At 42.9% G+C, this 16,736-nt stretch overlaps 1 protein-coding gene across 3 annotated transcripts in view; it reads right to left on the bottom strand.

Moving 5' to 3' along the window:
* The window catches only part of NLN (neurolysin), a 38,477-nt gene that overhangs the window by 20,366 nt on the left and 1,375 nt on the right, over positions 1–16,736 (bottom strand). For 2 of the 3 annotated variants that reach the window (XM_053408080.1, XM_053408082.1), the window contains exons 2-3: positions 12,325–12,581; positions 11,743–11,891 (exon numbers count right to left, since the gene is read on the bottom strand). In XM_053408080.1, coding sequence (XP_053264055.1) covers positions 11,743–11,891; positions 12,325–12,581 — 406 coding nt within the window. Of the gene's footprint in view, positions 1–11,742; positions 11,892–12,324; positions 12,582–14,250; positions 14,472–16,736 lie in introns of those variants that run through there. The other variant, XM_053408081.1, reaches the window with a different exon arrangement.

Raw genomic sequence — 16,736 nt, 5'->3', positions numbered from 1 at the left:
GGGAATCCCCCTCACCAAAGCGGCTGAACCCTCTACAAGAGGGAGGCAGGTGAAAATCTCACAATATTTTAAACCGAAAACAGACAAAATAAATAATGCTGACAAACGACACCCCCACAAATGGTCCATAGACCGCAACAGGTACGGGGAGCTTATGGAAACAGACGAAAAAGGGGTGGGAGTCAATCTGGCAACGGAAACAAAACAAGTCGCCATAGAAGATGAAACCTCAGTGAATCAACCGGGGCTGGAGCAGGAACAAGAGTCAAAAGAGGAAAACCCAGTAATTGAGACAGATGAGCCCTCCCAAAGACCCAGGCCCGGGGAGAAGATGGGGTTTCACACTGTGATGAATGAGGACCTGGAGGACACAAGAGCCCAATATCTGGACTTGGAATGCCTCCCCTACATACTAACAGGGCTATATAATGATCTGTTAAATGAACAGAAGTTGCAGATAGGCAGAGAACTGGGACACATCAAAGTCTTCCTCTCAGAATGCTTGGGCCTACTTACCACCCTGACTGAAATAACTAGGAGAATAGACAACTTGCATTCATATAAAGTTCTCTCTAGCACACCAAACGATAACAGCATTAAGGAAAATAAAACCCGACACGATGTGGAAAAAAGGAAAACATCTAGGACCAAAGCAAACCAGAAGGGAAACTTAATTGACCCTAAGAAACCCCTGTTAAAGGGGAAGTGTCCCAGGAATAAAGAGAAGAAGCCCAAGAACGTAAAAATGGGAAGGAAGACAAAGCTCCCATCTCGAACAAAGAAAACGAACTTCACAAGACTATTTAAGCTATTAGAGAATTCAAATCCAACGAGCCCAGCTAACCCAGTTCTGCCACCCCTTGATAAAAGCCCAAGCCCAAATAAAAACCTCCATAAGGCTGGGCTTTTCAATTCAACAGAGGAACTCCATAAGGCTAGGCTTCATAATTCAACAGAGCAACTAGCGCTCCCGAATGGAACTGCGGGAAAATCAAGGGAAAATCCGATCCCTAAGCAAGAAATTACTCCTAAAACAACATACTCTTGCAGAAATCTAATTCTAAATAAACAAAAACTTATCATTCTACCTGTATACATGCACAAAGATCTCCTTTCCCCAGCACAACAGAGAATCTATATTCTCAAGAAAACTGAATTAGCCGTTAGAGGGTTCGTCCCAGCAGAAAACATCATTAATGTTAAATTTCTGCCATCAGACAAGGACCTAAACAGAGTTGTGGTAACATTCAGAGACTGGCACACAACCAAACTAGTTTCAGACAATAAGGACAAGCTACAAAGGGTTGGATTGCAGGTGACTCGCCTATTTGAAGTGTCCGGTACTCCCACTCCTCTCATCGAAACAATCAAGACTGATAAGATAAAAATAAAGCCGACAATGTCTATGATGGACGAGAACTGTAAGATGCTTCAACTAGAGGCAGATAAAGCCCCAAACCAGCTGGCTAAAAGACCAAAAACCCTATCCCCAAATCAGGTACCAGATGAAAGCTCCAGCATAGAGAAGGAAAACCGCTTCATAGCAACTATTGAAAAAATACATAAAGCTCAGGACGCACAAATTGAAAGATTAGCATCCATAAGGAAATCTATTACCCTCCTAGCCACACCCGTCACCAGGGAATTTAACTATGCAACTTATACCACAAAACCTTTATCCAACAGTGAGTGGATACTAAGGCTATTCCTATCGCCAGAGGAACTGGGACCTACGGAACCACCTATAACAAAGAAAACAATAACACATCAAGCTGAAATAGCGGTACCACCAGGCAAGAACGGTTCAATCTTTGTGGACAACCTAGGAGCCCTAGACACCATTCACACGGATGACTGAAATAAGGTCATGGGGAAAGAACGCCCCTCCGGGACACTAAAATATGTCCAAGTACACACCGTGCCAAAATGTCCCACTACACACCCCAAAAGGGACATAATGAATGATAAATCCCAAATTGGCCATAAACCTAAGTTTGATTGTCCCTTGAGATGTCTGACAATCAAAAATCACAAGCTGACCACCTGTACGTGGAACATCGCAGGGTGGGGAGCTAAAAGTAAAGATCCCAATCTAATGGACTTCCTCACTAAATTTGACATCCTGTTCATCCAGGAAACCTGGTCGATAGACGAGCTCTACCTGGATAATTACCACTCGTGTATAAAAAGAGCAACACCTAGTCAAAGAGGGGGCAGACCCAAAGGAGGCTTAGCCTTACTGTTCTCAACGCAGATACAAGCTAATATTACCCAATCACCCTCCAATGATGAATGGTCTGTAGCAGCAGTTTTAGATTTTGGACAAATCAAACTGCTATGCATAAACTTATACTTACCTACATGTCGACGGCAGGCACAAGTAGAACAACTATGGAAAGAAGTGGAAGCCCACGTGGTGCAATGGAGAAGACAACACCCGTCAGCCATGATATTACTAGCTGGTGACCTAAACGCAAGAGTGGGCCCCAACGACAACGCCCTATACGCACATTTTCACCAATGGCCTCCAGAAATGGAAATTATCCCACCCCTAATGTCAAGATCATCCTACGATAAGACATGCAACATTGGAGGACTACATCTAGTACAGATAGCCTACAGACGGAATCTACACTTACTGAATGGGGCTATACAAGGAGATTATCCTGGTCAATATACATATTGGTCAGGACACAAACTGTCAACGATAGATTATTGCATTGTTTCCCAGGACCTGATCCCTAGGATATCAAAATTCACCATTACAGCAAGAGCTGAAAGTGATCACCTACCTTTATCCCTCGTGTGTGATTTACCCTTTGATCTGCCCAAACCACAACACAGATATCAACCAGATCTAACACCCGGAACAGGCCTCAAGAAAATCAGATGGAATGGACAAGTGAGCGAGCGGATATCTAACTGGTACAAATCTGAGGAGAGCTACCGTCTCTCAAAAGCAATTATGGAAGGGTGCTTAGAAATAGAGGAGAGCGCCCCGAACATGATGACAACATATGAAATGCTTATACAAAAAATTCAAGAGTTTGTTGTAAAACCGAATTCCAAGTCTTCCCACCATAGGAAAACTCCCAGGGAGTGGTTGGATCATGAGTGTATAGCCTCCAAGAAATCATTGATCCACTCCTTCATCTGCCATAAGGATAATCCAACAGAGGATAACAGACAAAAGATGCTTGAAGCCAAAAGAAGTTACAAAAAACTCCTGACACAAAAGAAAAGGTACGCAATGAAGTTATTATGGCAGCAACTGATAGAGGCCTCCAAATCAAGTATCCCATCATTATTCTGGAGAATCGTAGCTGTACAGCCAGATAGGGGCCTATCACAACTATCCTGCTGCATATCAATGAAAGCCTGGGAAACACACTTCCATAATCTTTACGAGGAATCTAGCGATGAGTCCTATGCATTAGACATACCGGAAGATCAGATACAGCCATGGCCAGCAGTCTCAATAACAGAGACTCATCTGCTGATTGACCAACTAAAGAACGGGAAAGCCCCTGGAATTGACTGTATACCAGCGGAACTTTTTAAAACCAATGCGAACTGGTGGGCCCCCTTGCTAGCCTCTCTGTTCACATATATAGATAGAACTGCACAGATTCCATACGACTGGGGGACTTCCATCATTATTCCCATTTACAAAAAAGGCTTGAGGGACGATCCCTCCAACTATAGACCTATAAGCCTCCTGAATATAATAAGGAAATTATACGCTAAACACCTCAGCGAGAAACTGTGCGAATGGATAGAAAGAGCGAAGATTCTTGATGATGCACAGGCAGGATTTAGACAGGGGAGATCCACAATGGATCACTGCCTGATCTTACAGCACCTAGCTGAGAAATACACGTCGCACCACAATCACCACCTATTCGCAGCATTTGTAGATTTTAAAGCAGCCTTTGACTCCATCCCAAGAACCCGACTCTGGGACAAACTCAACAAATCATCCATAGACCGACGTCTGCTGCTACTAATATACAAACTGTACAACAACACACGACTTCGTATAAGATGCAGCCAAGAAGGTCAACTCTCTAATTTCATTAGAACAACAAAGGGAGTTAAACAAGGATGCATTTTGGCCCCCTTTTTGTTCAACATCTATATAAACTCCCTAATAGACCACCTACAAGGAGCGGATACACACGCCCCAAAATTAGCAGACAAAAAACTGCCTATCCTACTCTATGCAGACGATGCGGTTATATTGTCCCAGACTCAGATGGGCCTCAAAAGAGCTCTTAACAGCTTATCCCAATATTGTAGAGAAGAGAAACTAGCAGTGAACTACCAAAAAACAAAAATCATGGTTTTCTCTAACAAAAGGAAAATATACAGATGGAATTTAGACAATCAGGAGATTGAACAAGTGACATGCTTTAAATATCTAGGAGTTATATTCCAAGCATCAAGGAAGAAGACTGCCCACATAAACTACAGCTCCTCCACAGCACAAAAAAGTACAACAGCAATCCTAAGATTCCATCGTACAACGGGAGGAAATTTCATTCCTGCTACAATTAAACTATTCGTTGCAAAACCAACAGCACAAATACTATACGGCGCACCACTCGTCTCCCTCTCTAATCTAGACCCATATGAAAAGATACAATCAGGTTTCCTTAGATCACTCCTGCTAACACCTAAATGCGTCCCAAACGCCGCCCTACGACTGGAAGCGGGCTTATACAGCATTAAAGCCAAAGTATGGATAAGAACCTTATGCACTTGGCTAAGACTTAACAACTCGCCGGTTGGACTACTTTCCCTGATGCTTCTTGACAAATTCCAATCCAGTTGGTTGAAGGGCACTCTCAGAAAACTGGCCACATATGGTCTCTCCCCAGAGTATTTATTAAGTTTAGAAAGGGGAAGGGCCAAGAACATAATCAAAGAAAGACTCAGGGACATTGAAGCCCAAAATGACTTTAACCAACTTCCGATAACTTATAAACTTCTATACAATCCCCAAAGGCCCCATCTAGCAAACTATCTCAAAGTTCTAGACAATGCCAAACACTGATGGGCATTTTCCAGGGCCAGCTTTAACGCTCTCCCTTCAGCTCTTCTAGAGGGAAGATACAATAAAATACCGATCGAACAAAGATTATGTCCCTGTAACAGCAACGAAATCGAAACCATTGGGCATGTCATCTTATACTGCCCATAATATCGAGACTCAAGAAAAGAGCTGATCGAACCGATTCTGAGGAAAATACCTCGTAGTACAGACGACACCTATATCAGACACCTCTTAGCTGACAAAGAGCCCGAAATTAACAGGTCCGTGGCAAAGTACTGTTACATTGCAACAAGAATAAGACGAGCAATGATGTCAACAACGGAGTTCAAATTGTAAACATCGAAGCAACGATAATAAACAGTAGTGACACCTGAATTGAATTCTTAAACCCTTAAAAGCCGAAACATGGTCATAAATATAAGCACCAATTCTGTGAATTGACCATATTTCTACTGTTATTTGTAGCACAATACTACTTTTAATGTCATATTTTTATAAATTGCTTTCTGGTCACTGACCGTATTAAAGATATTTGAATTTGGGGTGAGGGATTAGGCAGAGGGTGGCAGGTAGGTGAGGTTGGCGAGTAATGCAAGCAGGGGTGGCAGCCCATGGCATTTTAATGTTGTTGGCAGAAGTGATGTGGTAATCCTTTTAGGTCACTGCTTCCTTCAGGATGACCTAGCAATGTAATTGAGTTCAAAATTTCCAGACCAAAATTTCCCATAAAAGAATTTTATTCTGAGGATTGTTTTTTCTAACTCTGAAAATGTTGGAGAATTTTGCCCCCCCCCCCAATTATGCCTCCTCCCTATTCCCCTCACTTGCAAATAAAGTGGAGGACTTCAGGAGGCCATTTTCTCCCAGTCCTATACATTAGGTCACAAGATCTACACTGTGGAGGGCAGCAAATGCTGGCAAAGGTCCATCCCTTAGCTTTTATTTTTCTACCCATGTTTATCTTGTCCTCTTTTCATATATGTTTCTACCAACATAATGAAAAAGAAATTTAATAAAACGTTAATGTTAATTCAACAAATAGAAGATGAAGCGTTTAGCCAAAGAGATCACACTAGAGGCTTCCTTCTGCTCATCAGCAAAGCAGGAATTAAATTACAGGAAAACCCCTCTAGGCAATGGAATCTCCTACTGAGAATCATCATTTTTAGACAGAGGCATCCTGACTGAGCATTGCTTCTTTTTATAATGAAAACGCTCCAATGAATAGTGTAGAAATTTGTCACAAATGTAATTCAGGTGTCACCAGGAAGAGAAGAGGCAGTTTATGATGGGTTATCCCTCCTGTTCAAACAACAAAATAAAACTGTTGACAGCAAAACATTTTTAAAAGCAATTCAAGGCAAGTAACCAAAAGAGTGGTGGGAATTTTGGTAAGACAAGGGCTCTTCAAGTATAGCATTAACTCAAACATTATCACAAATAATGAAAAAAATCCTGCTTTATTTTGATTTGAAACAAAAAAGTAAAAATGCTACAGTAGGATTAAAATATATGACAATGAAGATAACCAAATTGTGACCCACACAAGTGATCACATTGCACTGTATGGTAAAAGCTGCATCTCCAATAAATAAAGCATTTGCAACACCATTCACAAGCAGCTTTTGTAGACGATAAGCCTAAAAACATGGTTAGTCTTTACTTTTATCATTGTACACTGCTAACAATAGACACTTAACTGTAACTAGCAAATAACAGATATTATATTAAGGCCTATGCAAATGCCCAGCAGTGGAATTGTATCAACCTATCTTCATATCAGCCTCGTGTTCTGTCTACATGTGCCACTTACAGAAGTGACTACTTTGAGATGAAAGTGTATATAAAGTATGGTCTAATCTGAATGTTGTGCAATAAGTTAACATCACCAAAGAAGTGCATTGCTCCTGCGCACGACCAATGTTTTCTAACAAGCAGTAGCATTGCTAAAACCCATTGCTAACTATAGCAAAGGTTTTCTTAATTGACCTAGATTGCAGCTACAGTGGTGCCTCGCAAGACGAAATTAATTTGTTCTGCGAGATTTTTCGTCTAGCGAATTTTTCCTCTTGCGAAGCACGAAATCCCATAGGAATGCATTGAAATTCAATTAATGCGTTCCTATGGTCAAAAAAAGTCCAAACAAAGCCAAATTTGGTACAAGAGTTTATTAACTGCTCTTTAAAGTCACACATACTGTAAAGAGCATTTCAAAAATTGAAGGAACAATAAATTAAGTTTCTAAACATGACAGAAAAACATTTAAAAATCAACAAAGTGTACAGTACATTTTCTAAGACTCTGGGGGACCACTCGAAGAAGGTTCCTCTTCCACTCTTTGCTTCTTGCTGAAGAACCTGTCCATGGCCTGCTGCTTCATCCGCCTTTTCAGCACCTCCCTGAAAGGCGACATGACCGTCGTATCAAAAGTGTTCGCAAGGTCATGTACCACGTGCTTGTTAGGGTGGTGCCGCGGTGCAAAAGCCTGCACATCCTTCCACTTCATGCAAATGTCCCTCAGTTCTTTGGAGGACAGCCGTTCCTCAGTTGCTCCCTCCTCTTCCAGCGAGGCCTGCTCCTGCGCAGCCTCTGCCTGCAGTTCGACCAGCTCCTGGGTGGTCAGCTCGTGGTCGTGCTCCTCCACCAGCTCGCTGACGTCCTCCTCTGTGACCTCCAGGCCCATGGTCCTCCCCAAGGCAACAATGTCCTGCACCACTGTTGACTCTGGTGCATCAGAGTCACTTGGTGCCACACAGTCCGGCCACAGGCTGCGCCAAGCGCAATTCAAATTTCTCTGGCTGATCCCGTTCCAGGCCATGGTGATCATCTTCAAGCAGGTGACGATGTCGAAGTGGTCCTTCCAGAATTCCCGCAGGGTGATAGTGGTGCAATCAGTCACCTCGAAGCATCGCCTGAAAAGCTCCTTGGTGTAGAGTTTTTTGAAATTGGCGATGACCTGCTGATCCATTGGCTGGAGCAGTGGCGTGGTGTTAGGCAGCAGGAACATGATTCTGATGAAGCTGAACTCCTCCAACAAGTCCTCCTCAAGGCCTTTAGGATGAGCAGGAGCATTGTCCATCAGAAGCAAAGCCTTCAGCGGCAGGTCGTTGTCCAGCAGGTACTGTTTGACAGCAGGGCCCAAAGCAAGATTGACCCAGTCCACAAACAGCACACGTGTGACCCAAGCCTTACTGTTGGATCGCCACATGACACTCAGCTGCTCCTTGTCGACCTTGTGTTTCTCGAAGGCCCGTGGGTTCTCCGAGTGGTACACCAGCAGGGGCTTGATCTTCAGGTCGCCGCTTGCGTTGGCACAGAAGAGCAGGGTCAGACGGTCCTTCATGGGCTTGTGGCCAGGCAACTTGTCCTCCTCCTGTGTGATGAAAGTCCTTTTGGGCATCCTCTTCCAAAACAGCCCGGTCTCGTCGCAGTTGAAGACCTGCTGTGGAACGTAGCCCTCTGTCTTCACAACCTCCAGGAACTCCGCTGCAAAGGAACATCAGAACTGGCAGCCTCTCCATGCCTGACCACGCTGTGGATTCCAGATCTTGCCTTGAACCGGTCAAACCAACCTCTGCTTGCCTTGAAGACTTCTGGCTCGCCTGAGGTTCCTGGCTGTTCCCGGACGAGGTCTGCGTGCAAGGCCTTGGTCTTCTCACAAATGACGGCCTCAGTCACTGTGTCCCCTGCACGCTGCTTCTCTTCTAACCAGATGAGCAGCAACTTCTCGACCTCCTCCAGAACAGCTGGGCGGTTCTTCACGATCCTGGTGACTCCCTTGGCTGCATCAGTCGCAAGGATCTTCTCCCTCATCTTCAGGATGGTGCCAATGGTCGATGGATTCCTCCCGTACTCCCTGGCGAGGTCTGCCACACGCATTCCACCGTCGTACTTCCGGATGATCTCCTTCTTCATTTCCAGCGTCACCTTCTCCTTCTTCCTCTCGCCGGCCTCTGCAGCAGCAGTCTTCTTGGGTCCCATGGCAGCATAGCTCCTACCTTCGTAAACTCAGAAAAAGAAAAAAAATCAGTGCTTCACATCCAAAAAATTCAAAAGCACCCAGCCACCCACCACACAGAAATTCAAACCCAGAACCAAGTCCTTGAATTCCAAACACCCAACCCAAAATCCAAAAACCGCAAAAAAAGTTTTAAAAGTTTAACTTACGAAATGGCTGCAAATCACCAAAGTCTTCAAAATCCTCAAATGGCTGCAAAAGAAGTTTTGGAAAAGCTTTAAAAATCACCAAAGTCTTCAAAAACCTCAACTGTTCCCCCAGCCACCCACCCACCACACAGAAATTGCAAACCCCTCCCCAACTGTTCCCCCAGCCCCTCCCCAACTGTTGCAAACCCCTCCCCAACTGTTGCAAACCCCTCCCCAACTGTTCCCCCAGCCGCCCACCACACAGAAATTCAAACCCAGAAATTTGTTTTTTAAAAAAACAACATGGCCCAATGGTCACAGAAAATCATAAAAATGTAGAAAAAACCACACAAGCTCCCAGAGTCTTGCAAACCCCTCCTCAACTGTTCCCCAGCCACCCACCGCACAGAAATTCAAACCCAGAAATTTTTTTAAACAACAGCAGAGTGGCCCAATGGTCACAGAAAATCATAAAAATGCAGAAAAAACCACACAAGTTCCAGATTCTTGCAAACCCCTCCTCAACTGTTCCCCAGCCACCCACCGCACAGAAATTCAAACCCAGAAATTTAAAAAAATAAAATAAAAAAATGGCCCAATGGTCACAGAAAATCATAAAAATGCAGAAAAAAACCACACAAGCTCCCAGATTCTTGCAAACCCCTCCCCAACTGTTCCCCCAGCCGCCCACCACACAGAAATTCAAACCCAGAATTTTTTTTTTTAAAAAAACAACATGGCCCAATGGTCACAAAAAATCATAAAAATTCAAAAAAAAACCACACAAGCTCCCAGATTCTTGCAAATCCCTCCTCAACTGTTCCCCCAGCCAGCCACCACACAGAAATTCAAACCCAGAAATTTTTTTAAACAGCAGAGTGGCCCAATGGTCACAGAAAATCATAAAAATTCAAAAAAAACCCACACAAGCTCCCAGATTCTTGCAAACCCCTCCTCAACTGTTCCCCCAGCCACCCACCACACAGAAATTCAAACCCAGAAATTTTTTTTAAAAAAAAAACATGGCCCAATGGTCACAAAAAAATCATAAAAATTCAAAAAAAAAACAAACCACACAAGCTTCCAGATTCTTGCAAACCCCTCCTCAACTGTTCCCCCAGCCACCCACCACACAGAAATTCAAACCCAGAAATTTTTTTTAAAAAAACAGCAGAGTGGCCCAATGGTCACAAAAAATCATAAAAATGCAGAAAAAAACCACACAAGCTCCCAGATTCTTGCAAACCTCTCCCCAACACCAAGTCCTCGAATTCCAAACACCCCAACCCAAAATCCAAAAACCCCCAAAAAAGTTTTAAAAGTTTAACTTACCAAATGGCTGCAAAAGAAGTTTTGAAAAAGCTTCAAAAATCAGCAAAGTCCTCAAAAACCTCAAAAAAGGCTACCACACCGCGTGCTATGTGTTGCTCCTCGAAGTCAAGTCGCAACTGCACCTCTTCAAGCAATGCACCCTGGGTATTAACAGTTTTACGAAAAAGGAAACAAACTGGCAAGATGTTTTCGCCTTGTGAAGCAAGCCCATAGGGAAATTCGTCTTGCGAAGCAACTCAAAAAACGGAAAACTCTTTCGTCTAGCGAGTTTTTTGTCTTACGAGGCATTCGTCTTGTGGGGCACCACTGTACAAAAGATTTATTTAGGTGCAGAGAAAATGAGTTCCAGTTATCAAACAATGGTGGAGAAATATTCCATGGCCTTCAGTTTCCAGATCAAGTACAGGGCTAAATGCTGTAAAAATACCCTAAGCAAAGGTGGGATATTCTGTTCAACATTCTAGTATATCCCTATAGAAAAGTTCTAGCAGCTGATGGGGCCTAATTCTTTTTTGCAAGATATGTTGGATGCAAAATGCACTTCATAAACTCAGGAACTAAGCCCTGGTGTGTGTGCGTGCGGGGGGAGACATACAATGAACCACACAATTGTAAAGTCAGAAGGGTCCCTATGGGTGATCTAGTCCAAACCCGTTTTGCAGGAATCTCAGCTAAATCTGCCATGACAGCCAGGGGCTGTCCTACTTGGTCTGCTTTTTTCTTTTCTTTTTTTGTACTGATCTTAATCTGACGAGTTAATGCTGAAATTGTTTTCATTAGATTTGCTTTTATTGTGATTTCCTCCCTTCCTGATTTATTTTGATTTGTGATTTTCTTGTGTGATGTTTGGATGCAAGCCAACGGGTGTTTTATTTTAAGGAAATATTAAACGATCAGAAATATCCAACCATCGAAATGAAAACATATTTAATTGATTACGTTGCAATCCCTTTTTTTCCCACTGCCTGGAGCAGCTGTGTAAACCACAGGTCATTTCTTCTTACTGAATTCTTCTTGAGAAGTGTTAACCATTTCTTCCAGCTTTCTATTGAACCACAGCAGACACAGCTCTCTCTCCATTTCTTAAGTAAAAAAAATTAACAGAGATGCTGGAAAGCACTGAACACATAGGCAGAACTTCTTGCAAGACTTGGCATTATAAGGCACCTAGGCAAATGGCTGACAAGTAATCTTCCCCACTGTTTTACCTGTAAATGGACAACCCTTTGGAATACATCTTCTCTCATGCTCATCTCAACATCAAAGTGAGAAAGCCTCTTATCAGCTTCTGTGCTTGCTGCACGGACATCTTTATCAGGTGAGACATGTTGTGGAAAATCCAGCATGCTTCTTTCCACTAAAAGAAAACCAAAAATAAACAACCCCAAAATAAACAAAAGACAGAGGATAACAGCAGTATTCAGTACTAGTCATTTGGAGGAAGAGACCTTCCCACTAAGAACAAATTATCTAGCTTTTTTTAAAAAAAAAACACAACCTGTTACTATTTCAAGATTTGTTTGAGCTTTTCGTAGAATGTCAAGCAGAAAAAGTCTTTTCTTGGCTAATTCCATATGCATGCAAAGCCCTAAATGGTCAACTTCCTACCTAGCCTGCACAATTCAAAGTTGTTATAAAATCACATTGCTGAAAATCTAATTTCATACTATATCATGCGCCTGCTGTTATATTTAGCTATATGCACCTGTACTTAGAAATCTGATTTCACAAGTTTAGTCTCTCCCCTTCTGGTGCAAATTGAAATTGATACTTAGCCATGTCACAATTACCTGAATACTCCACTTCTATATCTGCTAAAGCCTGTACAGTGTTCTCATAAGTAACCTCTTCCATATCAAGCATTCCAATGCTGTCGTAGATTTGCTTTGTTTTCTTGATAAGTTCTTCAGTCCTTGTTCTAATTTGCTCTGGCGGCAAATCCCATTTCAAGAAGTTTCGGTCTGATGCACTACAGGATGAGGCCTTGAAGGCTGAAGTAATTTCTGTTCCTAATGTCATTCTGAGTAAAACCCTTGGACCACCTGCCCTGTAAATAGAAGGAGGGGAGAAGCTAAATAGCAAAAGAAGCAACATAGCAAAAAGTCAATGGGTTAACTGGAAATTACAGCTGCACCTGTGGAGATTAACTATTAAGAAATATAAGGTGAGATGAAAGATTCTGAAGTTTTTTATACATCTGAAATATTTTGATAAGGACTAGGATTAGAGACATGAAGGCCCAGAAGAAAACTGGGGAAGGGGATAGAAAATTTGAGGTAAATCCATATATAGTGTGGCAAAACCATATATTCAGATGTAGGTCAACAATGCCAACCAGTGTCTGGGGAGTTCAGACTCCTACGATGAAGATGAATAAACATATATTTAAAGGCTTTGTCTCCGAATAAACATTTTTGAAATTACAGTACTCCTTTTTTTCATTAGAGATAGCTGGATAAAATTGGCTCATCCTTTTGACATGCAGGTGTAGAGTTAAAAAGGTGGCACTACCCTCTTAAGAATTTTCTGGCTGGCCACAGAGACACTGGAATCAGAGATGCTGCTTTTGAATTATGGTGCTGGAGGAGACTCTTGAGAGTCCCATGGACTGTAAGAAGATCAAACTTATCCATTCTTAAGGAAATCAGCCCTGAGTGCTCACTGGAAAGACAGATCCTGAAGCTGAGGCTCCAATACTTTGGCCACCTCATGAGAAGAGAAGACTCCCTGGAAAAGAACCTGATGTTAGGAAAGATGGAGGGCACAAGGAGAAGGGGACGACAGAGGACGAGATGGTTGGACAGTGTTCTCAAAGCTACCAGCATGAGTTTGACCAAACTGCAGGAGGCAGTGGAAGACAGAAGTGCCTGGCGTGTTCTGGTCCATAGGGTCATGAAGAGTCGGACACGACTAAACAACTAAACAACAAGAAGAAGAAGAAGATAGTGCCAAACAATCCATTTTAGGAAAGAGCCAAGCTTAGGTTAGGCCCATTCATTTCAGTGGGTCTATTTTGAGTAAAACTTTGTTTCATATCACCCTGGGGTTCATATATTCTTTCATATATTCTTTCATACAGAAAGAAAGAGACCCATTCTGCCTGGTAGCAGCCTATAAGTTAAAAAATGGGGACTGGTCAGTAAGGCAACCCCCTCCACTGTCTGTCACAATAGTAACACAAAAGGAACAATAGTAGTATCAGAATAAAAGAACTTTAGGAAAACCAAGTGTGGGGGAGGCAGCGTGTGGAGAACAGCCTTTCAGGAGGGAAACTGTCTGCCATACAAGGTTTAGGTAATAGCTTGGCAGCGACTTGAGTGTGGAGAAAGTAATTTTTTCTGTTTTCTCTCTTACCCATAATAGTTCTGTTCCCAAGGCTAAATTTGCTTTCTAAGCTTCCAGCAGGCCACTGCCCCCTCATTATTCCAATTTTCTCTAAAAGTACAAGGGATAAATAAACAAAGTTCTCACAATCCCACAATTCATGCTCCAAAACACATTCAAGCTTGCTATTGAGGGGCGGAGTGAAGTTCCAACCACAGATTTCAATTAGACCTTTTTATGACAACTGTTATCAGGATTTAGGTAACCATGAGAAACCTGACAATGTAAAGTGAAGCTGAAATTTAATCTCAGCAACAGACCTCCAGACCCTGGGAATTGAACCACAGCAACGCCAGGAAATACAAACGATGGATTAAAATGTCAAAACGTACAAATTACTTATCTCTCCAACAAAGCAGTCCCCTGATAAACAGGAGAAGTGAAAATGAATTTGGCAGCTTGCAAAAAGATGGGCAGGGCAATCCGGTGGGAGCATCATGTAATTGTGATCCTATGTATTCCCAGCGGCAGAGCAGAAAGCAAAACAATACCGGCATAAAGGAAGAAGAAGAATGAAACAATGCCAGCAGCCACTCCACTGCATCCCTGCTAACGCCACCATTACTGCAGTACCCTGTGGAGGGAAGGAACCAGTCAACAGTGGATGAAAGCAGGTGTGCCGTAAGCTTATCACAGAATCCAGTCTATGCCCCCGCCAAGACGCAATCCACCAGTACAGAGAATCTACTGCGCGATAGGCTCCATGGCCCAATGGTTAGAAGGGCAGCAACTGACCCCTGCAGCCACAAACTCCAGGGCTCTCTTTAGACAAGGCACGGAATCCTGTGCCTGCAATGAACAGCCTGCAAACAACCCTTTTGCTAGAGACAAAATGGCAACTCTGCCTGTTTTAAGTATTTAAAAAGTATTTAAAAATTACATACTGTCCTTCAACAGGCATTGCTGGTGTGATTTGCATAAAAGGAAAATGCAAAAAGAACAAGAAAGAAGAAGGGGGGGAGGCACAGGTAATAATCAGAAAATGTTAAGACTAAAAGGCAGTAATCACCATATAAATACAATCGGCAGCGATAAAATTAACTCTAAAGACCTGGGAAAACAAGGAGGTATTTGCTTGGCACTGACAGGACAACAAAACAGCTGCCAGGCAGATCTCTCTGGAGACAGCATTCCATAACTGGATGCCATTACTGAGAAGGCCTTTCTTCCCCCTGGTCCTGAAGATGTTACCGTTTGGGTAGGCACATGAGGAGATAGGCTAGTCCTAGGCTGTAAAGGGATTTAAGGGTCAAAACCAGCTTTACCACTACAATAGCACCAATGTGATGTGATCATGGCAACCAGTCCCACTTAGTATTCTAGGCGCTGCATTCTGAACCAGCTGCCATTTTTCAAAGGCGTCATATGGAGCACATTACAGTCTAACCTGGAGGGTAGCAGAGCACGGAACGTTATGGTTAGACTCTCTCTGTGTCCAGACTTTATCTAGCACACCAATATAAGCTGCTAACAGGCACTTCATGCCACAGAAGCAACCTATGCCCTCAGTGACAAATATGCATCAATGAGAACGTTGAAATGGTGAGCCTGTTCCTTCAGGCAAAAGGTGACTGTATTGATTACAACATGAACTCTCTGTGCCGATAAGCTACCCAACCACAGCACCTCTGTCTCACCCGTACTGAGCATCAGTTTATTAGTCCATTCCCCCACCATACCTTATTATCAAGCCCCACCGGGAGTAACTGCTGAAGGGGCTGTTACAGGAGAACATTGAGCTGTTATCCATTGGCAGAGCCATAGACAAGTTGCAGATCCAAAGCCCTGGTAGGGTGACAAACACCACTGCCTTCTTTCATTATAGGGCCCTAACCATTAAGACATCCAAGCTGAGTAACAATGGCAGGAAGGAGCGCTAACATCTGGAGAACACACACACACATCTAATGCAGACAGCTTTTATTGAATAACCGCACTAGCGGGATGAATTCTGACAGGTTCACAGAATCATGGGACTGTCAATCTTGCATGGTCAGTGTACTTCTGAAATATGCCCAAGGGTTAGCTGAGTAGCAAGTGCAGTGTTCCCCATCACTGCATCCCATAAGAAACCAAAGGAGATCTAGAGTGAGATCACCTGGCATAAATTCACTGTACTGATGTTGTGTTGGGCGTTCAAGGCGAATTTAGGACTGGGCGCAGCTTAGGGATCAGATCACACTCTGTGGCTTTCAATTAAAGAGCAGGAAGAAAAGACAGCTATTTTTGGAGGGTGCTCACAGAGTATCTCCATATTAAGAGCTTGAAAAACTTTTTCTGCAGATGTGGCGTTCCTTGGCCATGCAATTAACCACTGCAACTAGTACATGCACATATAAAGGAAAATGAGGACGGTTCTGTTGCTCTCATTTGCTACACTCACTCCCTGACCTTAAGAAGTCTAACCAAGCATTATCCCACAAACATTCAACCAATGATAAAGGCCATTTACTCTCATCTCTAGTACTAGAAAGTAACTTCATAGGGACTGGTGACAGAAGCACTGCTGAAAATATGAAGAACGGCTTCGGGACAACAAGCAGCATTGCATTATTTATGCCTCGTGCAGAGATGAAACTTTACTTATGTCAAACTCAAGACACTCTGTACATATCTAAGTTCTCCTATAAGATTCACTCATCTGTCTTTCATGTATCAGATATTTAACATGCACTGATTTACTGCCAGATCCTAAGCAGAACTGTGTAAATTCAGGTCCACTAATGGATTTAGGCAAGACTAAATTGGCAAAGGAATGGCTGCTGGAATAAAGCAATGATTTCAGAATATGTCACAGAGTCATGCTTATTCAAACGGC

Source organism: Podarcis raffonei, chromosome 11 (assembly GCF_027172205.1).
Source record: "Podarcis raffonei isolate rPodRaf1 chromosome 11, rPodRaf1.pri, whole genome shotgun sequence".
In the NCBI taxonomy this organism is placed as follows: Eukaryota; Metazoa; Chordata; class Lepidosauria; order Squamata; family Lacertidae; genus Podarcis; species Podarcis raffonei.
The sequence above is the reverse complement of the archived record's forward strand: the minus strand, read 5'-3'. Positions and strand labels throughout refer to the sequence as shown.